Source organism: Aspergillus costaricaensis (assembly GCF_003184835.1).
Source record: "Aspergillus costaricaensis CBS 115574 unplaced genomic scaffold BO79scaffold_9, whole genome shotgun sequence".
Classification (NCBI taxonomy): Eukaryota; Fungi; Ascomycota; class Eurotiomycetes; order Eurotiales; family Aspergillaceae; genus Aspergillus; species Aspergillus costaricensis.
In genome coordinates, this window is record NW_020291809.1 from 470,933 (window position 1) to 497,546 (window position 26,614).

Below are 26,614 nucleotides of genomic sequence, written 5' to 3' on the forward strand. Positions count from 1 at the left end.
ATGGGCGCTTTCCTATTGCATCGCGTCAATGAATGGCAGAGTATCTCCAAGGAATTACGATAAACAACCTTGTGTCCCTTTTATACAGCTGGTGGTAACGAATTTCACTGTCTTACAAGCGAACCTCAGTGTTGATGCAAAATCATCTGGACCTACAATCCTCCCCGTCTTTAGATTCAGGGATAATCAGCCAACAGGAATTTACGCATTATCCACTAAATAGGTCCCTGCTTCATCGTCCAGGTTCGTAGACTCCACGATTGATCCCTTCTTGAGCAACCCGCAAGCAGCGCAGTCAACCTGCATATCAGCTTAGAACCAGCTTTTTAGCTTTGTTGGCCGACACATCGGCTGCTAGTACCAGATCACCTCTCCAGACACCTTTTAGCAACAATGTTGGTTGAATGGATCTATCATTGCGATGAGAGTTGATATCAATTTCTGGATGGATTCGACTTTTTGCAATACGTTTTGAGGTATCTCGAGACTATACTATAACTTTAATGAGGCTCATGCAGAGCCAGATATATAATGCCATCAATGTGCAATAGGGTGGACATTGATTGTGAATAACCGGAATATAGGAAAACTATCACGGTACTATTCACACCACCTACAAACCCTGATGACTATGGGAGTTCTTGTCGCATGCACTACCAAATCACGGATTATCACACCCTTTCCTCGCTTGTATACTAAGAACGCGGCCTTCTCGCATAAACAGTCAAGTCCCCAAAATAATCAGCCTGATCGTCCAGTTGCACACCGTCATAGTTGCGCAGCATACTACCGACCCTCTCTGAATCAGGATCAGCCTCCATCGGACTACTACACATAAGTCACATATTAGCAAGAACAAAAAGTATGGACGCAAGAGAAGAATAGCTCACCGCGCCCAATACATTCCCCGATTAATCTGTACCTCTGAAAGCGGACTATTCCAAACCATAGCAGCCGGCCATTGCACATCTGCCACGATCTGCCTAACGGGAACATCGGGACCGACAGAGAATACCAGCGTCTGCTCATCGATCTCCAAAAATCCCTCAGGGTCTTTTAGCACCGTGATACCGAGACCTCCCAGAAACTCAATATCTGTCTCATTGTACCACGGATCCTGGCTAAAGCACTGCACATCAAGACCTTGACTTATATTCCGTTCCTTCAAAACGGCGGCAATAGTCAACGTAGCAGCATGTTGGGCATAAGAGCGGACCGGAAGTTGCCCGATGTTGTTCTTGCCGAGGGTTCCCAGTCCAAAGGCAACGATTTTGGTGATTGTAATTGCCTCCGGATCAAACCTCGGTTTCACGAAAGAGCCCTCTAGGTTAGAGCATGTCTCGCTTTCCTGCCATTCCCGGCGGACCAGCTTGAATGTATCGTCGATCACTTTGGGGGTGACGCCAGGAGGGCTTGGGTCGCGCACATACGTAATGGAGACGGGGGTCGGGGGGTCCAACAGCAGATCGAGAAGGAGTGGGTCGAACATTGTTAAGCGCTGGATGCTGGTATAGTCGATGTTATATCTGCGCCTGTTTCCTCTGTTAGAGTGACAGACTGTGTCTGATTGGAGCAGATTGGACTTACCATCTTTCGGCGAGGTCTTTAGGAACTTCGAGGCTGTATGTTTTTGCCTCACCATTCCAAGATGGGATCTTAACTTTGTCTTTTCCCTGAATTATCTGCTCGTGAAGGTCCTTCAAGAGTGTCCGTGTAAATAGTGGCTTCCCAGAGCGGTAAAGTTGCATAATACGTTGGACATTAGCTTTGGCTTTGGCGAGGTTTTCTTCCTTCTGTCGTCTCTCGGCATCGGAAGATCGAGATGCTTCCATGGTTGCTTGGTGATGGTGGAGGGGGATAGAGGCCGGGGTGGATGGATATTCGATGGCTGCCATTGCGAAGGTTTGATTTCTGGATGATGCTTTAATTTATAAGTGCTTGTTGATGAATACCATCTCTACGGGAACTTCCACAATACTTAAATATTGAAGCCATGACTACATCACTGAGAACATGCAGCAGCTGAATATAGATGTTTGCCAACCCCAGAAATAGATGGGTATAGCCGCAGCGGCAGCAACCGCTGTCAATCCCAGCCCAGCATGTTCCCGGACGATCCATTCCAACCTGTTGGAAATTTCCGGGGGGTGTGATTGGTCAAGTGTAGTTTACTAAAGTGGTTGGACCCTATTAATATCACCCGAATAGTGCGGTTTCCAGAGATAGAACGTGTTGGATTACTATACTAAGTAATATTAGGGGGATATATTTATAACTAGATGCAGAGCAGCAGCGCTAAGTTGGGTTGCAGGTCAGGTTTGCAGCAGCAGGGATATTAATTAATGTAGATTATTTTATAAATATAATCTCACGTGCATAAGCTGTTTCATGAGGGAGGGTGTGTATCATTGGTTTCTGGGTTAATTTGGGATCATTTTCATATGTTTGGAGGTTCATCCAACAGTTGAGTGGTAGCTGATTGGAGTTGTAGTCGCTCTTCATGCGCCGGGATGCGGCCAACAGCGGCGGCCTTCCGTCGGGTCGAGCACTGCTCGAAGACGCGATGAAAGATTGATTGGCTGTGGTAGTTCAGCCGTAGTAGGCGTTGCCAAGCTTCGTCGTTTCTAGTTCACCTTCATACTTAGGTTATAGACTGTAACTTCCACAGCTGCGGTGACTACCTGTCTTTTCTTCAGTCTCCTTCAAACAGCGGATCATGACAATTCTATTCACTGTTCCTACTTTACCTACAGACATTTGGTAATGTCTGAATTATAATAATCAGTGGACAAAAGACCGTCTACTATGGTTTTCCTACCACCTACCAAGGCAACCCAAACTGCAAGCTTAACACCCATCTAGTGCCTATACAAAGACCAGTACAAAGTACAACTTACATATCATAATCATCATCTCTATACCTTCCAACGAAAAACGAAGGCTTTACAGACACATCTCAGCTACTCATCGGCTCTACTTCTGATGCCGATCGCGCACCCCGCATTTCATCTTATCACCTGGTCTTATCTCGGAAACCCTCCGAGATAGCCTATAATCACCTAGATGGTCGTGCATCTTGCTGTATACGGCAATATAACCCAGACGCATTGATCTTATCGCTCAGACCAAGAGCCATGCTATCGACACACGTCTCGCGGCTCGCCATCATGTGGCTGCTGCAGCTTATCAGAGCAACGCAATGCCACAGGCCATGAATACACTTTATATCTCCCCATTCCCCAATTTCTACTTTCTCCCCAGCTAGACAACACTTGCCCTCACAATGACAGACACAACATCAAATACCAAGCCCCAAGACCCAGAAAAGACCATCCCAATTACAACAAAAGTCGACGACGTCGACATCGGCCAAATCACCCACCTAGACGAAGCCGAGATCTTTCTCCACGAACATGGCATATCCCACGACCAGATGCAAGAGATGCTCGATGATCCATCCCGGACGAAGAAACTACGGAGACGGATCGACATGATTCTTCTGCCGTTGATGTGCGGGACATATTGTCTACAATACATTGATAAACAAGCCCTCTCATACAGCGCCGTCTTCGACCTCTTCACCAATGCCCATATCAACAGTAACGAGTATAGCTGGCTAGCGAGTATATTCTACTTCGGTAACCCCACATACTATACACCCGACACAGTCAGAATACATCCAGCGCCGCTAACCAGACCGATAATAGGCTACCTCTTCTGGGAATACCCCGCCAGCTACATCGCGCAACGCCTACCCATCGGGACAGTCGTCTCATCCTTCGTGTGAGTCTCCCCAAACCCAAATGCACAACCCACTAACACAACAACCAGAATCGCCTGGGGCTCCATCCTCATGATAACAGCTGCCTGCGACAACTTCACCGGCCTAGCCATCTGTCGATTCCTCCTAGGCTGCTTCGAATGTACCAAACCCACCCTCATCCCATACCTATCTACCAACTAACAAGTACAGCCCCAATAACACCCTGCTTCATGATGATCGTCGGAATGTGGTACCTCCGACAAGAGCAGCCTCTCCGCGCGGGGATATTCTACTGCTGTAATGGCGTTGGATCGATGGTGAGTACCCACACATCCATCCCATTCCAAATCAATCTAATAGATAAAATCAGGTCGGCGGCCTCCTCACCTACGCCATCGGCCAACTCGACACCTTCCCCGTATGGCGCGCGGTATTCCTCATCTGCGGCGGCGCCACAATCATCTGGGGCGTGGTGATGATGATATTCCTCCCGAACAGCATTCTCTCAAGCAAGAGATTCACCGTGGAGGAGAAGGTGTTGCTCATCGGCAGGGGAAGGAAGAATCAAACTGTAGCCCCTACCCATATCCCCCTTCTTCCTTATAGCCCAACCCACACTATACTAACAAAAAGCCATAGGGAATACTCAATAGATCCATAAAATGGTACCAAATCCGCGAAGCCTTCCTCGATCCCCAAGTCTGGCTATTATTCCTATTCACATTACTGAACGAGACGATCAACGGGGGAGTAGCCAACGTAAACCCCCCTCCCATCCCATCCATACCCTATCTCCCCTACCATAACCACAACCCCACTAACACAGAATGAAATAAATATAGTTCGGCAAACTCATAATCAAAGGCCTCGTAACCAGCCCCCTCCTAACCACCGTCCTCGGCATCCCCCAAGGCGCCTTCCAAGTCCTCTTCATCCTCAGCGGAACCTACCTCTCAACCCGCATCCCCAACATCCGCACCCTAATCATGATCGCATATCTAATCCCGACTGTGATCGGCGTATGTCTTTTATGGAAGTTACCCCGAGAACGGGAATATGGCGTGTTATTTGGGTATTATATCGTGAGACCCTCTTTCCCCATCTTCTCCCCCATCCCCCCGTGAAACTAAGATATTAATAATAAATGATATTGATGATAATGGTACAGATCGGCTCCTTCGTAACCTCCCTCGTCCTGGCCCTCCAACTCCCCTCCAGCAACATGGGCGGATACACGAAGCGCGTGACCGCCACGGCATTCGTGTTCCTGGCCTACTGTATCGGGAATATTATCGGTCCGCATGCGTTCCTGGCGAGTGAGGCGCCGGTGTATCAGACCGGGTGTAGGTTGATTCTTGCGTGTGCGGTGTGTCAGATTGTTTGTGCCGGGGGGATTAGATTATTATTGATCCGGAGGAATAAGATGAGGGAGTTGAGTAGTACTAGTAGTACTATTGATGGTGGTGGGGAAGGGGATGGGGAGGGGGTTATGGAGGATTTGACGGATTTTGAGGTATGTTTTCTACTTTCCCTTCTTTCTGCCTTTGTGTGTGTGTGTGTGTGTGTGTGTGTGTGTGTGTGTGTTGGTTTGTGAGGCTGACAGTGGGGTAGAATCCGAGGTTTAGGTATGTTTATTGATCGGTTCGTTATGAGTATGGATGGGTGTGGTGAGTAGTATGTGTTGGGAATGGTGTGGTTGTATATGTATGGGTGTATCTCCTATGGAACTGCTTTTGTTTTGAAAGTCAAACTGTATTAGCTCCTATGCTAGTTCCCGAATGTCCCCTTGCAGTCAAATTCAACTACTACTCTGCTCCACTATGCACTTATTTGTCATCACTGCAATCATCGTAAAATATACTGCATTATCTGTTAAAAGACTGGTATCATAAATGGGCTACATTCAAGACTTTTGCTGCTGCCATCCCGCCCATAAACTACAATCAAATCAATAGAAGCAGCGCTATGGCTTGGACACATCGGCAATAACTTTGTATGTCGATGCATGGATACTTAATGGTCGAGTTCGCGGGTACACCGCCCCTACGATCTGCCGGTTGTGTCCATACTGGGGATAAATGCCGTCGGAAAGCTCTGCATAGTGTGCCTGGGGACGGGCCTCATGCAAGGTCTCGAGGATCCTCTCATTCCACAAACCGGTGCACTCGTTATCGGACAGCTGGAAGTAGGGGTTCAGTGGCGGACAAGCTGAATCCAGGTCGATGAAGCGGATGCGCATGTACGTCAAGGCAGTGTGCAGCTGCAGGCTGTGGACGGCGCCGAGGACGAGTTTCTCAAAAGAGCGGATAAAGTTCAGATTGGTGATGCCGGAAAAGTCGTCTAGAAATCCGAGTCCCGGATTGGCCCGCTTTTCGCGACAGCAGGTCTTGACCACCAAATCTAACGACTTGAGCTTGGACTTGGCCGGCCAGGTGGACATGAAGCTGCGGGTTGCATTGAAGAGACAGGCGCAGACCTTCCCCGTAAATGCAAGGGACTCCAACCGCGGGGCTGCCTCGCCAAGCAGGCGGCAGAGATGTGGTGGGCTGATTCCATCGTGCATCCAGCCGGATTGTGTGTTGTCCTTGTTGTAGAAGCCTTCCAGGCTGATGTTGACATGGACGAGTGATGGGGATATGCGGGAGAGAATCTCCGCGACAGTCTCGTAGGCCTCGAATTTGGGCTTGGCGTAGGCGCAGTGCCACTCGCGCACCCCCGGTAAGGCTTGTGACATGTTCAACCAATGTTGATAGTCGCGCATGATATTCCACGCTCCACGCATGACAAACGTCTGGACGACTGGCAGCGTAGGCAAACGCCGCCGTCCGGAGTGGCCGCATGGATCATCGCGGAATTGGCGGACCATTGGCGGTCGCTTACAGTGACCTCCCTCCAGGGTCAGTATGCGTGCTTCGGGAAATTCGGATTTGACGTGGGAGAACATCTCCTCCAGTGTCGCATTATGACTGGCATAGTGGTATCGATAGTCGGAGCTATGGTTGGTATCAGAGTCGTCCCACGCGATGGCTTGAGGCACTCCAGGCTCGACCAGGCCGGCATCCTCGTCATGCAACCGCCGGGCCGGAAAATGGTGCGATGTATTCTTAACGGCGCGTTTTCCCCATACCGGGATCCAGATCTCGACATGGCGGACGTACGGGGCCAGGTGGGGATGTGCACGGAACCAGCGAGCACTTTCTGCCAATTCATCTGTAGTACCCTTGATTTTGACTAGGCAGTGAATTAGACAGATGCAACAAATTGTGGCGTTGAGGAAGACCAAAAATAATAAGTGGGGACTCACTGTGCCTGTAAATTCGGTCCTGCACCAGTGCTCGCCAGACAGGGGTGATCAATGCCAAATTGGAGAGCGCTTTTCGACGGGGATGACGCAACGACTTATTCCAACTACGCGCGGACTTACCGGGCGCGCACGACGTGAAGGCCGATGCCCGCTCGCCAAACAAATGATCTAGAATGGCCTCGTGGATCTCGATGGGCAGGTCTTCGAAGCGCACTTGGGATCGGCAGGCCTGAGGCGTCTCCACGCTTATCCGTGCATCCTCCATTTCGGTATCCACCGGGGACTGGCAGACCAGCTGACCAGGCCCCACCGCCGGGGGATTAATGGGACCATCGAGAATCTGAATTTCGGCACTGGTGCAGCGACTCGCTTTGGCGTAGGGGATGGTTGTCGAGGCTGACGCTCTGGCCAGTGAATTGACCGAGACCGGACGGGGAGGGGGGATGGTAGAAATCATGGGGGACGATGAGGGGGAGAATATCAATGCAGACGGCATTCAAATCGAGGTCGCCAGCACCAAACCGGGAAGCGCCAAACAGAGGAAGAGTCGGAAGTCGTAAATCGTTAGTTAAAGCAGGGCGCTGCGGGTGGGTCGGAAGTTAGTATTTCAATTACCTGTGACCAAGGCAAGAAAAAGCAAAGCAAAGTCTAAAAACGAGGCACTGGATCAAATTTTGGGGGGAATGCGCGCTGCGAGACATACTATTGACGGGAAGCTAAGAGCAGCGGGTGACGGGGGGGGAATTGTTGTGAGCGTTCTGTGGTCCGTGATAAGGAGAAATTAGAAATAGGCAGGACGCTGGATGGAAGAAATAACGAGCGATAATATGAATTGCAGCCAGGGCTAGCCAACGTGGTCCATGGCGGTGCCAATGCTGATGCGTTGGAGGCAGATTGTCGCCAGTCGAACGAGTGGGCGAGATGCTAATCGGCGGTTAGGCAGTCAGGCAGCTGGAGTGGGTGGGATTGTAGCGATGAGGAGATGAGGGTTGTATGGAGTATGTAGATCAGAATACAAAGATGGAGGGAACGAGAGCAATCGCAGCCAGGCGGGATGGGAAATGATGTGGAGGAAATAGAGTAGTGGGAAAGCGAAAGAATAGGAAGAGGATGGATGGATGGATGAGAAGAGACGAAACGAGATGGATGAAATGACGAGGATGACGGAGAGACTTTTTGAGGGGGAGAGAGTTAAAGAGAGAGAAACAGAGAGAGGGAATCTTCCAGGCTCTCCTCAGGCACACATTCACCATGACCGGCAAGTCATTCTTACGGCAAGACGGGAAAAGCCAAAACACAGCCTTGTTCGGGTTCCCCCCCCCCCCCAAACCAGGTTTACAGGGTTAGTTAGTGATTTTGCTGGTCACGCTCTCCTCCACTGGACTCATCACACCACCTGAATGCTACTTACAGCAGTAAGTATCCACCCCCTTTCCCTCGACTGCTAGACATGCTGTTACTTAATCATGTGCATATTCTAACTTACTTGTTAGTTGGTTTATTTCCAGACCGCCATCTCACCTGTAGACCCAAGATAAACAACAATCGACTAGTAGTCTACTATCTATCTATCAATCCAGGAAGATTCATATAGCGTATGGTTTCACATAAATCAGTGTTTGGTTCCCGTGGGCCCTTTGAAACACATCTCAAACGGGGTCAGCCCGGCGGGTCGGGGGGCTAGGGCTCCATTCCCAGGCCACTTTGGATGAGCCATGGCACAGACCACATGGGAGTGTCCACTCTCACTCATCCACTTCTACTTCCTCTCATGATGTAATATCTTAGATACAGATACTGTTATACTTCATATTCGATACCTACTATACATTAGAGTTAATCATATCATACAAGTCGGTTCGCATCATGCACGGCTGACCGCATATCATCCACCACAACACTTCACGGTAATGCGCCTATGAGGTGGTCCGCTTAATGCCCAACAGCGTCATAAGGACTGCGTTTGTCTACCCAGCATATCCACTTTCCTGAATACTTGGCTCCCCCGCATGTGGTTCTCCACACTATGGCAACATGGCAACACGGCAACATGGCAAAACATCCATCGCATTCACTTCAATGCCTTACCATGCGATGGTGGGCCATTCTTCATTCAACTACATTCAATATCCCATTCTCACGCACAAAAGCTGAGAAGGAACTGGTCATGGTTAAAGGTATCTATCTAACTACATTTTGAGCATCAATCATCGCCTGCGACGGAATCGGAACCGAAGCCCATCATCGCTATCCGAGTCCTGCTCTTCTCGCATCCGTTTTTGCACCCGGGGCTGACTTCGGGTCTCCCTGGGCGCTGGTGTCTCCGAATCGACCCGGGCCGACTGCGAGCGGGATGCGGCTGCATCCTGACTGACAGCCCGTTCGGCCGGACTGTCTGCTGGACTCTGCTCCGTGCGATTACTAACCCAATAGTGGTCCCCAATCCCAAAGTCTTTTCGCGTCACCTCCTCTAGTGGCACTATCACCGTCTGGATGCGGTAGCGAGGCTGCCCGGGTTCGCCCTTGCGGCGGAACTTCTTAAAGTTCTTGCGTCCATTCCACCGATCGTCCCAACGTCGATCTTCTTCGCTCACGTGTCTCGGCTTCACTTCCATCTCCTCTACGATTGCAAGCCCCTTGAGCTTCTCCACATTGACATCCTCAAGAGGCCCTTGCAGCGACGCTTCTTCCGCCTGACGCTGGCGCTGCGCATCTTCGGCCTCCCGGTGCTGCCGCGCGGCCTCCAGTACGTCCAGTTTCTGGCGTTTCACCCGCGGCATGGCCTCGTCTTTCGTCTCAGAACTGGGCTCTTCTTTGGTCCTCGCCGTCGTCTGAGCGCGTCGACGTTTCATCGCTTGGGCACCCGGCAGTAGGCTTGACACCATGTCTTCTTCTTCCTCCTCTTGGAGGCTGCTTTGCGGTTGCGATTGTTGTGCCGGCGATGGTTCGATTTCCATCAAAGGCGGCGGATCATCAACGCTCTCCGGAGCATGAGCGGGAATGGAGTTGATATCGAAGCCATCATCGAACGTTTTCATCTTACTGACAAATCCTCGAACTCGTGGCTTCCTCTTCGTTGACACTTGGCTTTCCGCCGGGGGCTGTGAGTCTTGAACTTCTTGAACATCAGGGGTAGCAGCTGGTGGAGTGGGTTCTACATCCATGTCCTGGGCCTCGGGCAGAGACCGGCAGAGACCAGAAGCGTCATTTCCCAGAATAGCGTCCAGGAACTCGCTCTGCTGAATAACGCGCTGGTCGGTCGACAAAGCAACCTCATTACCGAGCTCGGCCCACCAGTTCTCATGACGTCCAGTCGCAACGTATCGAACAAGAACCACTCCGCCAGGGCCATCCCGTTGGCTCCCGAGACCTTTGTCGCCAGCCGCATTTCTCATATATTGCACGATTTCTGCCGCCGTGGTGACCCCTTCTTCCACTTGGTAAAGTAATGCCTTTCCATGACCGTTTGTAATAACATCCTGCAAGTTTCCAAACTGCGCAGAGTCCATGAACACGAATGTGTAGTCATCGAAGATATTGATTCTATCGGGTCTCGGAGCAAATGCTTCCGTTGGTCTCTGTACGGTTTCCTTACCAGGAGGTGGAAGGTGTGCCATTGCATCCGGCCATGCCGTGTCGAAATCGGCCTCCAACGGGGATAACGACTCGAGGTTCTCTAGGTCGCTCGGGGTAGCCGCATAAACCAAGGCGTCGATGTAAGAATCCTGCACAATGTACTTTCCATTCACCAACGCTTGCAGACCCTTGGCAGTATTCCGTTTCTTCTGGACAACGTGTGTAGTGTGGTCGACAACGTACGGAACAATCGTTTTGATATCCAAATCCTCGACACGGGAGCGCACTCGTGCCAGGGGGTCTTTCGCTTTGAGTTCTTTCGAGGAAAAGGAGAAGGTTAGAACGACCGGCTGCCACTTGATCCTAGTAACCACCACGGTTAGTCCCTGCCGACATCGTTCCTTGCCATGGTAATTACCGCAGCGCATGTTCGTATCTCCCCAACTTAATTTCATGCTCCTCACCAGTCAGGTCTTTACTTTCATCCTTCACCGTATTACCATCCACTTTGGTGCCATATTTCGAGCCCAAGTCGCGCACGGCAATTTTCGATCTGGTGTAGATATGCGACTGAACGGTTAGCGGGGAAAGCAGAGGAATTAGATCATCGTACTCCATCGCCTGATTTTACAGGTGAAACTTCGATCATCATATGCTTTCGGGAAATAGACTTGTTATCAATAGCATGTCGGACTGCATGCGACCAAAGTTAGTATAGCGGAGTTTGACCATGGTCTCAGCACCTTACCTCCATCTTGCTTGATCCGACCGAAGAGATACTTCTTCCCCGGTCGCAGCCACACGCGCTTGCCTTTGACTATCAGCCAAAACCATAAAGCAGTGAGTGAGGATATTACCACCCAGAAAGTCACCCTCCGAATCTAGAATCCACATGGGAGCGGTTGTGTGCCTGGCAGCGTGATGCAGCTGCTCGGATGAGTTGACATCAGCGGCACGTGAAACACGGCCCGTCACGCGTGTTCACGTGATCAGGCGTCGCAATAGCTGCCTGCTTGGGTAATGTCATGCCCATCATCCTCGCTTCCATCATCAGAGATGGAGCCTTCGGGCGAGGAACCAAATGATGATGCAAAGGCGTCTAACAGTGTGGAGTCTGCTGAAAATTATGATACCTTGAAATATCAACTCTTAGGACCGTCTTTGACCAAAGCGGGCCAAGATGCCGTGGACCAGCGAAAGGTGAGTATGCCACGACGGTCTAGGAGTATAGCTAAGATTAGCAGGTATCGGAAATCATTTACAATGCCTCCAAAGGCTCCAAGTTTTTCAATCATGAGCAAAATCGGGACAAGGTCTTGACGGTGAAGATTGAACGCATTCTCAAAGAGAAAGCCCGTCTCGAGAAACTAGATCTGTCGGCGGATCTACGACGCGCTGACCAGCTTCTTGCGGAGCTAGAACTGACGCGAGATCTGTCGCAGCATGTTGTCCACGTCGACTGTGATGCTTTCTTTGCTGCAGTGGAAGAACTCGACCGTCCGGAACTGAAGACTGTCCCTATGGCGGTCGGCAAGGGAGTGCTAACGACCTGCAACTATGAGGCGCGAAAGTTCGGCTGTCGGAGTGGCATGGCATCGTTCGTTGCGAAGAAGCTATGTCCTCAGCTGATCTGCCTGCCTCAGAACTACGAGAAGTATACGGAAAAGGCAAAGGAGATTCGCGCCATATTCGCACAATATGATCCCACGTTCGAAAGCGCTAGTATCGACGAGGCGTATCTCAATCTGACTGCATATTGTACTGAGAATGAGATTGACCCCGAAGAGGCAGTCCAGCGCATGCGCGCAGAGGTCCTGGAGAAGACCAAGATCTCAGTCTCTGCCGGCATTGCGGCAAATGCAAAAATCGCCAAAATCGCGTCCAACAAGAATAAGCCGAACGGTCAATTTTGCGTTCCTAACGAAAGGGAAGCGATTATGAAGTTCATGGAGGAGCTGCCTGTCCGCAAGGTGAATGGCGTCGGCCGTGTCTTCGAACGTGAGCTTGATGCGATCGGCATTAAAACGTGCGGCGACATTTATCCGCAGCGTGCCATAATGACTAAACTTTTTGGAGAAAAAGCGTTCCATTTCTTGATGCAGTGCTATCTCGGCTTGGGTAGAACAAAGATTCAGCCGGTGGAGAACTACGAGCGCAAGAGCGTGGGGACGGAGAGGACGTTCCATGAGATCGGAAATAAAGAGGAGTTCAGAGCGAAGTTGTGGTCGATAGCAGAGGAGCTTGAAAAAGATCTGGCACGGACCGAGTTCAAGGGTCGTACATTGGTTCTCAAGGTCAAGCTCGCCACCTTTGAGGTTCTATCACGACAATGCCAGCCTCCACGGGCGGCATCTACTGCCAAGGACTTGTACGCGTTTTCTCTTCCGATGCTGGAGAAACTTGAGAAAGAGATGCCTGATCTGAAGATGCGACTCCTTGGTCTCCGCTGCACCAATCTGGTGAGCACGAAGAAGGTCGGCATAGAGCTCTTCGGCTTCACTTCGCGGCCAAAGCCCGCTTCGGAGGTGGCCGATTCTCCGGTGGAACAGGAGATCGAGACAGAGGAGGCATTCGAGAAAGCTGCACGGGAGGAACTACAGGAGGAGCTCGATGATTTGGAGAAGCTGAGCCAGGAGGTATCTGAGTCTATAGAAAAGCAGGATGAAGCGGCTGCATCACCGTCGCAGCCTGTCTATTGGGATTGTCCGATATGTTCCCGACCTCAGGTGGCAGAAGATCGTGCGTTCAATGACCATGTGGACTATTGTTTGTCAAGACAGACGATCAAAGAGGCTGTTCAGGGTGCTTCAGATGCTGTTCCGGCTGAGGCTCCGGCTGCATCGAAGACACGGAAGCGGAGAACAACGGAATCACCCGATCCGCGACAGAAACGGTTGTTTTTTGCGTGATGACTTTATGGCCGCAGCATACTATTTCAGCAGATTGGGCTTCTTCCCGCCCAGCCCCGAGGAGTGGACAGTAGTCTACTCCAGCAGAGCGGTTAATCGCATGGCAGTCGCGCTGCAACGCACATCCCGCCTATTGCCGGCCACGGTGGCATTGCGTCTGACACCGACATGACAGGTCTTCAGTCCTGGGCAGAAAAGATCGATCGGATTGAAACTCTGTGGCATCGAGAAATGCAATCATCCATTGCAAAAGGTCACTTTTGGTGATTACCCGTTCACGACCTTGATCGGCTCTTATCAGTTCACCATGCGTGATATAGATCATAGATAGCCCAGTTTGCACCGCTTGGGTATAATTTGAAACTATAAGGGCTGTACTATGACAGACTTGTAGATAGGACAAAAATGGAACTTGGATACATGACACATCAACGGTCGGGTACCTGGCGTTGACGATGAGATATTAATGCCATAAATATCGCAGTAAGGCCGTATTGCATGCATGAAGGGGTTGGTTGGTTATACTGCATTGAATTAATTGTTGGCTGCCATCCAGCCCGTCGGTACTATTAATAGGTTAATTAAGGGTTAGTTAAGTCCTGACGAAAGTATCTACATTAAACGAGGACCCATCCACGGTACTCCTGGGGATGCTATACTTAGCTACTATACTACAAAAGGGGTAATATTATACCAGGTAAAGCACAACAACTTAGCTACACAACTAGTAACTACTCACCAAGTATCTCGTCAACACCAACACTCCACGAATAGATCAGTAAGTACATATCAACCCGCATGATCCCCCCGATAAACTTCACCACATATCACAAACCCGCATTGACAACCAGGAAGGAATGTGGAGTCTAGCCCCCCCCCCCCCCCCCCCCCGTCTCTCCTGCTTGCTTCTCTTCTTCAAAGATCAACGTGGCAGACGGCCCCTTGCATTCCCCGAATAGTTCAGTAGTTTGTCACGCATCACGTGTCGGCAGTAGGTTCGGGTTCGCCATGGAGACGTACAGTAATGTTTTGATCGACGAGATCTGAACTGATAAGGGACTGCAGGGAATTAATCAATCCATCAATCAATCACATCTGTCAGATGATCAGATCAGAAAAATATACTCCGGGTTCCGTGGATTACAGTAGTGTAGTAGTTGTACAGAGTAGTGTCAGTAGGGTAGGGAGTAATGATGGGGTGATCGGCGTGATGGTTGTCCGGTTACTACTCCGGAGAGAGCCGCAGCTCCGACTTCACCCATGGTCAGCCCATGTGAAGGGGTGACTGCGATCAGTAAGGGTGGTGCAGTTGAAATTATATATGCTACTATTTTTGAAGTTATGAATTGTTTCAAGTGGTGATAAATTTACAGGCAAGAAAATATATTATAAAATGTATAGACAGAGAAAGAAAGAATAGAATAAATTCGGGATAAGAAAAACAGCTTGATTAAGGGATCTGAATTGCGGTGAAAGGGGGAGCCACTAAGAGACTAGCCGGATTGGGGTGGGGAGGGATGTTTTGCACCCAAAACAATTAATTATCCTTCTTTTGTTGTGTTGAACAACAAATTCAACGCACTACATCGTCATCCCACACTTCCTCCCCCATCTTCTTCTTTTCCCTCCTCCTCCTCCTCCTCCTCCTCCTTCTCCTCCTCCTTCTCCTCCTCTCATCACCTGGACGGTCCCAAGAACCCGCTGTCGACTGGCTGGTGCCATCATCATGCTTGCAGATTCTCGAGCACTACTGTCGCAATGCCATGAGCCGCTCTCCTTTCCGCCCCTCGACTCCCGCAAGTATGAACGCCGCCGATAAACAAAACAATGGCCATCTCGCCAAACCTCTCACCCCCGCCCTCAGCGCTGCCTTTCATCGCTCTCAGAAATCCCCTCTGACTCCTCGACTCGCTACTCCGGGGGGTTATCGAACTCCCAAGCGACTGACTCCCTCCGAACATCCCTCGTCCGTCCCCTCCAAGCGGGATCCCGAGCCACCCTCATCCCTGCTCAGTGCCAATGTTACCCCTCGATCCGGTTCCCGCAACAGCAGACGCGATGGTGCCATTTCCTCCCCAAACAACACCCCAACCAACGGGCACCAGCAACAGCAACAGTCGCCCCAAGTTTCCTGGTCACAACCGCATGTGGGCCAGCTGTCAAATACGGGGCGACTCCGGACGGAGCGGAGTCCCGTTCGGGGAGGAATGCTGGAACCATCGCGGACAACCCGGGCTAGGACCGTGACGATGGAGTCTAACCAGCTTTCTCGTCCGAATTCTGCGTCGGATAATTCAGCCGGAGCCCCCATGTTTTTTCATGCGTCTGATGCACGATCGACTATTTCCGAGCAGGAGCCCCGCCCGAAGCTGCAGACCAAAACGTCCGGCACCACTTTTATCTACGCGAACGGGGCGCAAGAGAGGCAGTCCCCGGTGAGTGAGGTGGGCGGGACGTATAAACGTCGGTCGATTGGCTTGACGCGATCGGTGGTGTCGGCGAAACCGTCTGCCTCGCCGCGACTGCGACCGGCCAGGGTGGACTCGAATCCGCGGCTGTCTGATGGGCCGTCTGTCGTCGGGTCGCAGGATGACTCGTTGGACGCAGGATCACAGGCCCATAGTCCCCCGTTGAGCAGTATATCAGCGCGACCGATCCCGGCTGTACGACACATTAAGTCGTCGAGTCTTGACTCTGCCAATAGTGGAATGTCCCCTCCTCAGAGGGAAGGGCTGCGGCCAAGCCCGCTCATCATATCGCCATCAGAACCAAAGATCGACTCCAGCACTATAGCGTCTGAACCGCTGCCAGGCCTCCGGCCGCGAGTGTTCAGCAACGGATCCATCGCTTCCGTGGATACGCATAACTCGGGGATGCAGAGCCCGTCCAAGTCGGAAAGCGGACAGGCCAACGGCGCCCTTAATGCGCGTACAGAGCGGAAGATCATGGATCTCGAGATCAGCAACTCGTCGCTTCTCGCCATTAACCGCACGCTAGAACGGGAAATGCGGAAGCAGAATGCAGAGCTGCGCAGATACCGACGCCTCAGTCGCTCGGGGCGTCTGTCCATGGCGACATCCAGCCGGTCCGTGTCCGGTGCTCTCTCGATTCCTCCTGAAGTCGAGGAAGCAAGCGAGCATTCGTCTGTGCGGTCGCCAGAAGAACTCTCCGACTTTAGCGACGAAGACTCCATGGAAGACGGGGTATTGAGTCCCGACTCGCAGGCAGATCAGGACTCCCAGCATCGTGCGCGGGACGAGAAACGGTTCCTCATCGATCTGGCGAAGCACCAGGAGCTCCTTGCCGACAGCCAGCGGCTGAACCAGAGCCTCAAACGGTGTCTGGGATGGACGGAAGAGCTGATTCGAGAGGGACAGCGCGCATTGGAATATAATGTCCATGTCAATGACGTGCAGCTGGGCGGACGCGTGCTCACCCCGGAGGAGCTGAATGAGCTGAATGAGCTGAACGAGCTCAACGAGCTGCACGAGCAGCAAGAGCTGGAGCTATCTCGTCCATCGAGTCGGAGCGACTCCGAAGCACCATCCGAGGATGGCTGATACCTACTATTATCTAGACTAATACGGCGTCGCTGGTGTACTGCTATTCTGTTGACTAAGCTGGTGTACTGCTATTCTGTGACTAAAGCTGGCATTTAGTCTGCTTCCTATCTGTTTGTTTTCATATTTGTTTCGTGTTGATGGCGATAGATGGCGGCCGGCAGCTATTTGAGCTAGATACCCATACGCGTGATTTTCTAGCATACCATATACCAATACTATACCATTTGCATCCACCCATCATTTCCACACACTATACTTCTCTACTAAGTAATGATAGAAATAATACTAAGGCCTCCCATCCCCAACCTGCCCCCCACCACTCCCCGCCCCCTGAATACACGCCTCCTCAAACGCCGCCAACTCCTGCATCTTACCCACCCCATTCAAGAACCCCTCCAGAGCACAAAACCCATTCGCCCCCGCAGCATCCCCTTCACACCCAGACACTCCATCCACAGGAACCGGCATCTCATTCAACACCCACCTCACAAACTCCCTCCCCTGACCTTCCTTCACAACATCATTCTCATAAACCACCTCCCCACCCCCATCCACCACAATCTCACTAGCAGAAGAAGCCTCACACCTCCACACCTCAGTAACAAACCTCGCCCCGAACGGCGCAATATGATTCAACCTGAACGTGCGGTTCAACGGAACCTCCTCGGCCCCAATATCCCCCTTCATCCCATCCTCCCCAATATTAAAATACTCCACTCCCAGCGCAGCCAAAACAGAAACAATCACATCATCATGCGACATATCAAGATACATCGGCTGATTTAACGGGAATGTCTCCGCATTAGAATCATAAGTAATGTTAACGTTGGCAACCTGCTCCGTTATAAGTTTTCCCTGTAACCGGGCCGCAAGCTCAATCACGTATCCAATACCCTGTGCTCTACCGGAGGGTGAGCCGAAGCCGTAGTCCCCGTAGAACTGCAGATCGAGGATGTATGCGTAGCTTTCCCATTCGGAGGGCGTGAAGAGGGAACAGAAGGAGGAGGAGCCGAGCACGGCGGTTTCGTATGCGCAGAGGTTTTGCATGCTGAGGATGTCGAGCGCGGTGAGATTTAGGGTACTGGGGAGGTGGGGGGAGAGGCGGGTGATTATGGGGGGTGTGTATGTTTTTAGGAATTGTTCTGCTGAATTATCTCTGTGGGTGGTAGTTGGTTATAAGGTTAGCATATGAATGGGTATTAAATGGAGGAGGAGTAGGTGGTGGTGGTGGTGGTGGTGGGTATGGGCGTACCCCTCTTCAGTATCCCCGTTCGGACAACTCCCTGACAGGGTATTGTTATATCCATCTCCCTCTGGGATAATAACCAGGTCGTAGTTATCAGCGGAGCTGTTGGCTGCGATGTTGCTGAAGAAGCCGCCTATCCAACCCAACCCTAATCAGTACACTTCCTCATAGACCATGGGAATAGAGTAGGGATGGATGCATACTCAACCACCACCTCGCACTCTCCAAAATCCTCGCCTGACTCGTCGTCCTAAACATAGGTTTATCCCTCCTCGTGCCATTCGGCCAGACATTCAACTCATTACTCCAATCCGCCATGCCAGCCGGGGCATCATACAACACCCGTCCGTAGCGAGACCAGTGGAACGCACCGGAGGTAGCTTCCGTTGCGGCGCCAGTGGGGAGAAGGGCTTCTGTGCCCATGAGATAGCGCCATTTATTGAGGAAAGACAGAGGGCCCGTGGCGAGGGTGCTGTTTGGGTGTGCTTTGGTGTAGTTCTGTAGCTTCTGGGCGAAGGATTCCATGCTGTCGGCGTCGAGGAGGTACGAGGTTGGGTAGCGCTGTGCGTGTCGGTGCAGGATGTGTGCTTGTGTTAGTTGGCATTGTTGCGGGGTGCCTGGGGGGATGCCGAAGCCTGGGCTGGGGGTGTAGGGGGAGAGGTTGCCCCATGTTGAGGGGAGATTGAAGGGGGTTGTTTTGTTGGTGGTGGTGGATAGGGCTGTGGTGAAGGTGAGGGTTAGGAGGCACAAAAGTGCCGTGAGGAGGATCATGGTTACGGTGGTGAGGGGGTTACGTGGGGAGATAGTGAGGGAGGGCAATGTCTGATTTATAGGGAGATAAATACTGGAATTTATTAACGTTACTAGGAAGTGGAGCGGAGTCCGTCGTATCAATGCTGGCCAGCCTGCTCGATGTGCGGGGGCTGGTTGGTCATTTGTTTAGTTGGTAGTTGGAAGAGTAGTAGAGATAGGCATATTGCGGAGTCGAAGCTTTAGACCGGCTTAGTCTAGGACAAAATTGGTATAAAAGGAATACTGCAATGGATCCAAAACTGCGGTGGTCATAGTGTGTGGTGAGTCCGGGAAAGCCTTCCGTGGCTGATTGTGGTAATTGGTCGCGTGAGGGTTGGAGACACTCGGAGAGAGACCGGCAATCCTGCCAAAGCGGGGTCGGGAGGGTATCAGTAGCCTGTGAGATGAAGTACTCCTGGCAGTAGGAAAGCTTATCAGAAGGTGAGACACGGCGGGACGGGTAGGAGGAGGGCTTAGTCGGTATCTTGGAGGGGCCTCGGTGAATGTTAGGGGTAGGATGCACGATTCCAACGTTATACCATTGCCAGATACCTTAGGGTATGCCGTTGTTATGAGGTGACTTTAATGATAGTACTTAGAGTATTTATAGGTGGTATTAGTAGTTACTACTTATCAAACTAACTTAGTACTACTGCTTCCTCCTGCAGCCGTCTGACCACAGCATCCCGCTACACCTGCAGGTTTAGCCCGCGGTGTACCTTCTATTGTACGACGTCACTTACTCCGCATTTACTAGTAACTAGTGTTCCTTGGAAGTCGGAGATGTCCGGTCAGTAACGGTGAGTCAGTAGTAGTAGTAGTAGTAGTAGTAGTAGTAGTAGTAGTAATAGTAATAGTTGGCTGATTAACCGGGACACCGTTACGGCCGAGATATATATTCCGTCGGAAAAATCAGTAGCACTACTCGTGACTGTTTCAGCCCTACAGGCACCACCAATACTAGTAGTGGTAAGTAATAGTCTACTGCGACAATACGAATGGCTACTACACCAGAACTTGGTATCTGCTACTCTATTACGATCTGATATACTCGCTACACACATATCCAACTATCCAGTCTGAAAACAAAAATAGACTATGCAAGGTATCTAGGCAGTGGCAGTAGGCTCTTCGTGATGGTGCTCGTGCTTCTTCTTCTTCTTCTTGTCCTCCTTGCCCTTCTTCGTCATCGACTCCGCCATAAGCTGCTCAAACGCCATGAAGTCACCCTCCTCGTCGGGATCGCGCTCAGCCTGTACCAGTTAGCATACACCCAAAGGTCGTGCAGTAGATAAATGTAGTGGCATACCTTGGAGTAAATGTTACCCGCAATCACCAGAGCATGAGCACGCTCAACGCGCTTGTCCAGCTTGATGCGCTTGTCTCCGAGCACCTGGTCACACACATCACGCAGCACGCTCTGGATCTCGAACTTACTGCCCCGCCATGCGGCCGCCAAGATCTTGCCCGTCACCTTCTTCTCGTACTCGGCCTTCTTCTCATCCGTCCAGTCCTCTCCACCGCGCTCTTCCAGCTTGGCCATCTCCTCCATGGTCATCTGCGCATCGATGGCGGTGGAAATGGTGGTCCAGGTCTCCTTGGCCAGCGTACCCTTGTCCTTCAAGCGCGAGAAGAACCCAGAAATACCGAGGAACTTCTGCGACTTGAGGAACGAGGTAGCCTTCTGCACATAGGTGGCGCCGATGGCGTGCAGGATCTCCAGACCGAACGACTCCATCTTCAGGTTCTCCACCTCCAGACGGATCTTCTCCTCAAACGCTCGGGTCATTTCAGGGCTCTTGTCGGTTTCCGTCCACACGCTGATCTTGTCCACCAGCTTCGTGGCCAGAGTGTTGACGCGCTCCTCGCGCGCCTTCTTGCGCTCCAGCTCGTACGCCGCCAGACGCTCCTGTTGCTCCCGGGACAAACCACCCTTCTTCTTCTCCTTCTTGCGCAGCTCCTTCTCCTCCTGGGACAGACCAGCTGCCTCCATGCGTGCCTCTTCCTCCGACTTATCCATGATGGCTTGCTGGCCCATGTAGCGGCGGGGGGTGCTCGTGCCGGAGCTCGGGGATGCGGCGGGCTTCTCGGAAGCGGCAGCCGTCGATTCGGCGGGGGTGGATGCACCTGGAGCAGCACCTTCGGCAGTGCCTTCAGCGTGCTCCTGCTCATCGTGGATGTTCAGTTTCTCCTCAGCGGATGCGGCCAGTTCTTCCTCCTCCATCTGCTGCATGGTGATGTCCATAGTAGTGGTGAGGTCCTTCATGAGCGAGATTTCACCGATAAGGTCGACAAAGGCGTTTCCACCGAAGATCATGCCAAAGAATTCCGAGGGGTCCTCTGCATGGCATTAGTATCCGACTGTCTCCTGCGAAAGATGTGTCTTACCGAAACCACCACCGGGGACAGCATCTTCCTTTCCAAACTTATCGTAGCGCTTGCGGAGTTCTTCATCGCTGAGAACTTGGTAGGCTTCACCGATCTGTCATGGAGAGATGGAGTCAGCGCATGTTTTGACAACAAACAAACAACGGTATCTACCGACCTCCTGGAATCGCGCATGCGCAGTCTCATCGCCGGGGTTCTTATCTACGACGGTCAGCGTTGGACAGCCAGATGGCGGCTGCAAACGTACCCGGATGGTGAATGATGGCCAGTTTGCGATAGGCCTTCTTGATCTCGAGTTCGGTGGCAGTGGGCGGCACCCCGAGGGCGTCGTAGTAGGAAGTGTCGGCAACCATGGCGGGCAATGTGAGCAGGACCCAACCACGCAATCAATCTAGCGGTCACCGATGCAGAAAATCAAGGCCAGCCGGCAGGCGAGTTGCAGAAATAGATGTCGACCAGAAATAGGACGGGGCTGGTAGAGACGGCAGTTTCGATGTGTCTCCTGTAATTTTTTCTGCCTAAAATGATGTTATTTTGGCTTTTAGTTTTCCGCTGGATTTCTTCCGTCATGGCGGGGAGACAAAACAGTCACTTGCCAATGTAGATGGCCTGAGGCGGGTAGGCTGTCACGTATGGTAATACAATAGTCGCATTCTCTACTTTATACTACAAACATGTCATGTATCTGTGTTTTGCCGTGGTAATACCGGCATCTGCGCCTGCACGCGCTCAGCCGCCAGCCAGAGCCGCTAGCCGCGCCGCCTTTCAAGCGGGCCTTTAAAATTTTCCTTCTTTCGCTTTCTTTTCTTCTTCTTCTTTCTTTTCCTTCCTCGTCTTCTGTTTATTCCTCCTTCTCCCTCCTCTTCCTCTCCTCCCCCCCTGATTTACCCTCTCCTCCCAATTGTTTACTTATTTCCTCTTCCTCTACACTTCTACCTCTCCCTCTCCCTCTCCTCCCTCCTCCTTCCCTCCTACTCCTACATTCCTCCGTCTGCTTGACTGGATTCCCCGTCTCCTCTCCACCTCATCCTCCTCAGCCAGTGAGGCATTCGCTCGCTGTGCTTGTACATTATTGTACCATCCCATCCCTTTCTTTCCTCGCGAATTCCGTTGATTCGGTCATTCTCCGCATTGCTTCCATTCCCTTTCTTCTTACGTGTAATAATTCCCCATTTTACCCTAATTCTTTTTTCCCCATCCCGTCATTTTTGACCGTTCGATCGTAATCTACCCTTCACCATGGGTCTCGCATCGAATGCCATCTACTACACCTTTCATCCCTCGGAATTGAGGTCGATTATGCAATGGTTGGTTCCGGCCCTTGTCCTCGACCGGCTATGATGGGGTTTAGTGTGTTGTGCCAACGCTTACGAAGGCTTTGCCCGTGGTCATAGGAAGATCTGGCACTCCCCGGTTCATGAGCGCAATGAGAAGAACGAGACCGAGACTGAGAAGGCCTGCTTCAAATTCCTCGACCTGACCAGTCGGAGCTTCAGCGCTGTCATCAAGGAGCTCCACCCGGAGCTGTTGATGCCCGTCTGCGTCTTCTACCTCACACTTCGCGGGCTGGACACAATCGAAGACGACACGTCGATTCCTTTGGAAACAAAGGAACCTCTGCTGCGTGGCTTCAAGGACTTCCTGGAACAGGATGGCTGGACCTTCAATGGCAACCGCCCCGAGGAGAAGGACCGTGAGCTGCTGGTTCAGTTTCACAATGTCATCACCGAGTTCAAGAAGATGAAACCCGCCTACCAGGCCATCATCAAGGACATTACCGACAAGATGGGCAACGGTATGGCCGATTACTGTCGCAAGGCGGCCTTTGATGACGCCAGTGTGATCACCGTCGAGGAATACGACCTGTACTGTTACTACGTCGCTGGTTTGGTCGGTGAAGGACTGACGCGCCTCTTCGTCGAGGCCGAGTTTGGTAACCCTGCCCTGCTGGAACGCGCGCGTCTGCACAAGTCCATGGGACTCTTCCTCCAAAAGACCAACATCATCCGAGACATCCGAGAGGACGACGATGATGGACGTCGCTTCTGGCCCAAAGAGATTTGGTCCAAGCACGTCACCAAGTTTGAAGACCTGTTCAAGCCTGAGCACCGCGAAGCTGCACTAAACTGCAGCTCCGAGATGGTGTTGAATGCTTTGGAGCACGTCGAAGACTGCCTGTTCTACCTGGCTGGTCTGCGTGAGCAGAGTGTGTTCAACTTCTGCGCTATCCCGCAATCCATGGCCATTGCCACGCTGGAACTCTGCTTCCGCAACCCCGCGATCTTCGAGCGTAACATCAAGATCACCAAGGGTGAGGCTTGCCAGCTGATGTTCGAGTCGACGCAGAACCTGCGTATTCTCTGTGCTGCCTTCCGCAAGTATGCGCGCAAGATTCACAAGAAGAACACTCCCAAGGACCCCAACTTCCTTAAGATCAGCCTTGTTTGTGGACGGGTATGTTCCATTTATATCCTTTCTGTTGAGCCTTGCTAACAATCACAGATTGAAAAATGGATCGAAACCATCTTCCCCAGCCAGAACGCGGAGGCTGCCAAGCGTCGTATCACTGGCGAGCTGACAGAGGCGGAGAAGAAGCAGGCCGAGGAGCACGCTGAGACCCGTAAGGACATGTACTTTATGATGGGTCTGATGGTGGTGATTGTGTTCATCACCTCGATTGTTATGGTATGTGCCTCACCTTACGTATCACTGAACCATCTAACCGGACTAGATCTTCACTGCCTGGCTACTCGGTGCACGATTCGACCTGGCGTGGCAGGAGCTGCGGTCCGGCAACTTCCGGCCACCCAGGGAAATCCGCGCAAAGAAAGAGCTGTAATGCATTCTACGGAGTTATGACTGATTGATCTACTAACTGCGGGGCTTATGTCTTATACCTTCTGCCTACCGCTTATTTACTATACTAATTTATTACCTTCTTCTTCCCTTCATAGGTCTCTTGATTGTTTTTGCAAGTCGAACTAGCACGGATGTCAAATTGCGATCCAGTCTTTCCATGACTGTGGTTGTGCCGAAGAAGTGCTGATATTGAGCGGATTATTCTGACCAGCGACGTACTAGATTTGTGTCTTCCAACTTAAGTGTTGAGGTGGCATACATCCATTGAGGACCTGGAACATACGTAATTCAGTAGTAAATATGAGTTGAATAATATATATAACCTTGATTTTCAAACATGATCTTTCATTCAATAAATCAAAAGAGTCTAATACCAATGTTGTCCTAACCAACATCATGCTTATTATATAGTCCATACCCAACTCCACTACACTCAACATACCTCTCCCATCTATCTCCCATAAGTAATTACAACACCATCCCCCATAACCACACCACACCCTAAACCGACCTACCCTAGTGAAAGAAACAAACAACCACCCAACTAAGAAGAAGAAGTAGCCCCCACATCCTGAACAATAACCCCCAGAATCCAAACATTAACGGCAAAGAACCCCAACGAAGCCAAGAACAACCCAGGCATGAAACTACTCAACCCCAGAAACTCAAGATTATATCCTTGTTGCAGCCACAGTGCCTGCCACACATTCATTAATCAGTACCATCCATATATAAGTATTTGATATAGAAATGAACGTGAAGGTGAGGGGATGGGATGGGGATTGAACATACCTGCCCAACAACCCACGCAGCCGCAACAACGCCCCCAAACCGCGGAGCCTTCAACATCGAAGAACCCGGTAGATAGAAGGGTAGGAAGATGAGGTACCAGAGGAAATACTGTAACAATTCCTATCAGCTCTTCTTTCGTCGTACTAAACTAGCGAGGGAGGGGGTGCATACCTGACTCGTACAAACCTTATTAAAGGTAACAAACGCAAACGTCTGCGCGAGCATCGCGCCAGGAAGACTCTTCTTCGCCAGGACAAGCGGAATGACCACAACAGAAAGAAGTAACTGCGGGATGAACGCCAATGACTCAAAATTCCCCTGCACCTCGCCTGCAGCAGAGAGGTAGAGGAGGGTACTGTAGGCGGAGAAGTTATGGCGGTGGTCGATGCGCGTGAGATGGTGGAGGAAGGTATGTTGCAGGAAGGGGGTATCGTAGAGGTGGTACATGAGGAGATTGAGGAGAGTGAAGGTGATGAGGGAAGTCAGGGTGAGGATGATGCGTGGGGGAGTGATGAAGTTGATCAACTTGGTGACGATGCTGGTATCTTCACTCCCAGCAGTGTTCTTTGACGTGCTGCTGCTGCCGCCGTCTCGTTCCCGATCCAACCACCAAATAATCGACACTCCGTAGATAAACGGGTAGATCTTAAAATGCACACTCAGTCCCAGCAACACACCCGCCAGCACGACCCTCCTACGGAGAACCGCCCACAGCAGAGCAATGACCAGCACTCCGAGCAGCCCCTCAGAGGAACCGCGGGTACTAATATTCGCGACCATGGGGTTCAGAAGCCAGAAACTAGCGTACTTCAAGGCGCGAGGAGCGTCCATTCCGTACGCGGAGACGAGGGATCTAGCGATGAGCCATCCGGCGATAACGTCGGAGAGGGCGAAGAGGGCCTTTCCAAAGGAGAAGAGAAGAGATGGGCCCGACCAGGAGGTCGGGAGGAGTAGCCATGCTAGGAGGGGCGTGTAGCGATAAGTGTCTCTTTCGTAAGGCGAGGCGCCGTGCGAGACGTAGCGGGCTGCGTCGGTGAAGACGAGGTAGTCGATGTCGGTGTATTTGACGGCGGAGTTGGCGTCTTGCCAGGCGCCATAGATGAGGAGGATGGCGCGGAGAGCTATGGCGGAGGTGTAGACTAGGGTGGGGGATTGGAAGAAGGATGATGATGATGCCATTTTGGAGGGCATTTTGATGGTGGTGTTGTGGTTGGTTACTTCATCGGTGATAGCTTACTCGTGTGGCAGCCTGGTGATGAGGATTTCGGCTGGATGGGATGTTGTAGGTCGCCGAACAATATGACAGTAGCTAGTATGTACAGATTCGCTGATCTCACCATCCTATGTCTATTTGGTGGGCATCGTGGGTTCTGGTTGGTTAGATGAAGCTATCCCGACGCGAGGAAACGTGACCGGTTCAGT

At 51.5% G+C, this 26,614-nt stretch overlaps 10 protein-coding genes across 10 annotated transcripts; 4 read left to right on the forward strand and 6 right to left on the reverse strand.

The window, feature by feature from the left end:
• Positions 1-695: 695 nt before the first annotated feature.
• On the reverse strand, positions 696-1,895 carry BO79DRAFT_142925 (SRR1 family protein; the record flags this gene model as incomplete). Its single annotated transcript, XM_025678299.1, has 3 exons — positions 696-825; positions 891-1,532; positions 1,588-1,895. The coding sequence occupies 3 exons, from the start codon at positions 1,893-1,895 to the stop codon at positions 696-698; spliced, it is 1,080 nt and encodes a 359-aa protein (XP_025541691.1).
• A 1,388-nt stretch (positions 1,896-3,283) lies between these two features.
• Positions 3,284-5,401, forward strand: BO79DRAFT_281068 (putative MFS transporter; the record flags this gene model as incomplete). The annotated part of the gene is made up of 9 exons (XM_025688123.1): positions 3,284-3,638; positions 3,708-3,783; positions 3,832-3,923; positions 3,974-4,080; positions 4,134-4,334; positions 4,403-4,522; positions 4,606-4,845; positions 4,932-5,276; positions 5,375-5,401. 9 exons carry the CDS (start codon positions 3,284-3,286, stop codon positions 5,399-5,401), a joined length of 1,563 nt encoding a protein of 520 aa, XP_025541692.1.
• A 325-nt stretch (positions 5,402-5,726) lies between these two features.
• On the reverse strand, positions 5,727-7,524 carry BO79DRAFT_226631 (uncharacterized protein; the record flags this gene model as incomplete). The annotated part of the gene is made up of 2 exons (XM_025683809.1): positions 5,727-6,994; positions 7,068-7,524. The coding sequence occupies 2 exons, from the start codon at positions 7,522-7,524 to the stop codon at positions 5,727-5,729; spliced, it is 1,725 nt and encodes a 574-aa protein (XP_025541693.1).
• Positions 7,525-9,274: 1,750 nt separating this feature from the next.
• On the reverse strand, positions 9,275-11,537 carry BO79DRAFT_191638 (DNA damage response protein RcaA; the record flags this gene model as incomplete). Its single annotated transcript, XM_025680841.1, has 5 exons — positions 9,275-11,006; positions 11,062-11,213; positions 11,257-11,336; positions 11,392-11,454; positions 11,501-11,537. 5 exons carry the CDS (start codon positions 11,535-11,537, stop codon positions 9,275-9,277), a joined length of 2,064 nt encoding a protein of 687 aa, XP_025541694.1.
• A 162-nt stretch (positions 11,538-11,699) lies between these two features.
• Positions 11,700-13,961, forward strand: BO79DRAFT_169897 (DNA-directed polymerase kappa; the record flags this gene model as incomplete). Its single annotated transcript, XM_025679507.1, has 2 exons — positions 11,700-11,843; positions 11,888-13,961. The coding sequence occupies 2 exons, from the start codon at positions 11,700-11,702 to the stop codon at positions 13,550-13,552; spliced, it is 1,809 nt and encodes a 602-aa protein (XP_025541695.1). The 3' UTR covers positions 13,553-13,961.
• Positions 13,962-14,812: 851 nt separating this feature from the next.
• BO79DRAFT_236526 (uncharacterized protein) lies at positions 14,813-17,395 on the forward strand (the record flags this gene model as incomplete). The annotated part of the gene is made up of 2 exons (XM_025684594.1): positions 14,813-14,846; positions 15,248-17,395. 2 exons carry the CDS (start codon positions 14,813-14,815, stop codon positions 17,110-17,112), a joined length of 1,899 nt encoding a protein of 632 aa, XP_025541696.1. The 3' UTR covers positions 17,113-17,395.
• Positions 17,396-17,400: 5 nt separating this feature from the next.
• On the reverse strand, positions 17,401-19,140 carry BO79DRAFT_191648 (histidine phosphatase family protein; the record flags this gene model as incomplete). The annotated part of the gene is made up of 3 exons (XM_025680842.1): positions 18,565-19,140; positions 18,368-18,494; positions 17,401-18,271 (listed from the first exon to the last, which is right to left on the reverse strand). Exons 1-3 carry the CDS (start codon positions 19,130-19,132, stop codon positions 17,401-17,403), a joined length of 1,566 nt encoding a protein of 521 aa, XP_025541697.1. The 5' UTR covers positions 19,133-19,140.
• A 1,040-nt stretch (positions 19,141-20,180) lies between these two features.
• On the reverse strand, positions 20,181-22,086 carry BO79DRAFT_208203 (DnaJ domain protein). Its single transcript, XM_025682341.1, has 5 exons — positions 21,789-22,086; positions 21,699-21,742; positions 21,542-21,635; positions 20,463-21,493; positions 20,181-20,406 (listed from the first exon to the last, which is right to left on the reverse strand). Exons 1-5 carry the CDS (start codon positions 21,892-21,894, stop codon positions 20,263-20,265), a joined length of 1,419 nt encoding a protein of 472 aa, XP_025541698.1. The 5' UTR covers positions 21,895-22,086; the 3' UTR covers positions 20,181-20,262.
• Positions 22,087-22,387: 301 nt separating this feature from the next.
• erg9 (bifunctional farnesyl-diphosphate farnesyltransferase/squalene synthase) lies at positions 22,388-24,480 on the forward strand. Its single transcript, XM_025682342.1, has 4 exons — positions 22,388-22,848; positions 22,936-23,995; positions 24,044-24,226; positions 24,273-24,480. The coding sequence occupies exons 1-4, from the start codon at positions 22,781-22,783 to the stop codon at positions 24,378-24,380; spliced, it is 1,419 nt and encodes a 472-aa protein (XP_025541699.1). The 5' UTR covers positions 22,388-22,780; the 3' UTR covers positions 24,381-24,480.
• Positions 24,481-24,802: 322 nt separating this feature from the next.
• On the reverse strand, positions 24,803-26,371 carry BO79DRAFT_191657 (glycosylphosphatidylinositol-alpha 1,4 mannosyltransferase I; the record flags this gene model as incomplete). Its single annotated transcript, XM_025680843.1, has 3 exons — positions 24,803-25,097; positions 25,193-25,300; positions 25,364-26,371. The coding sequence occupies 3 exons, from the start codon at positions 26,369-26,371 to the stop codon at positions 24,945-24,947; spliced, it is 1,269 nt and encodes a 422-aa protein (XP_025541700.1). The 3' UTR covers positions 24,803-24,944.
• Between the last annotated feature and the right edge of the window lie 243 nt (positions 26,372-26,614).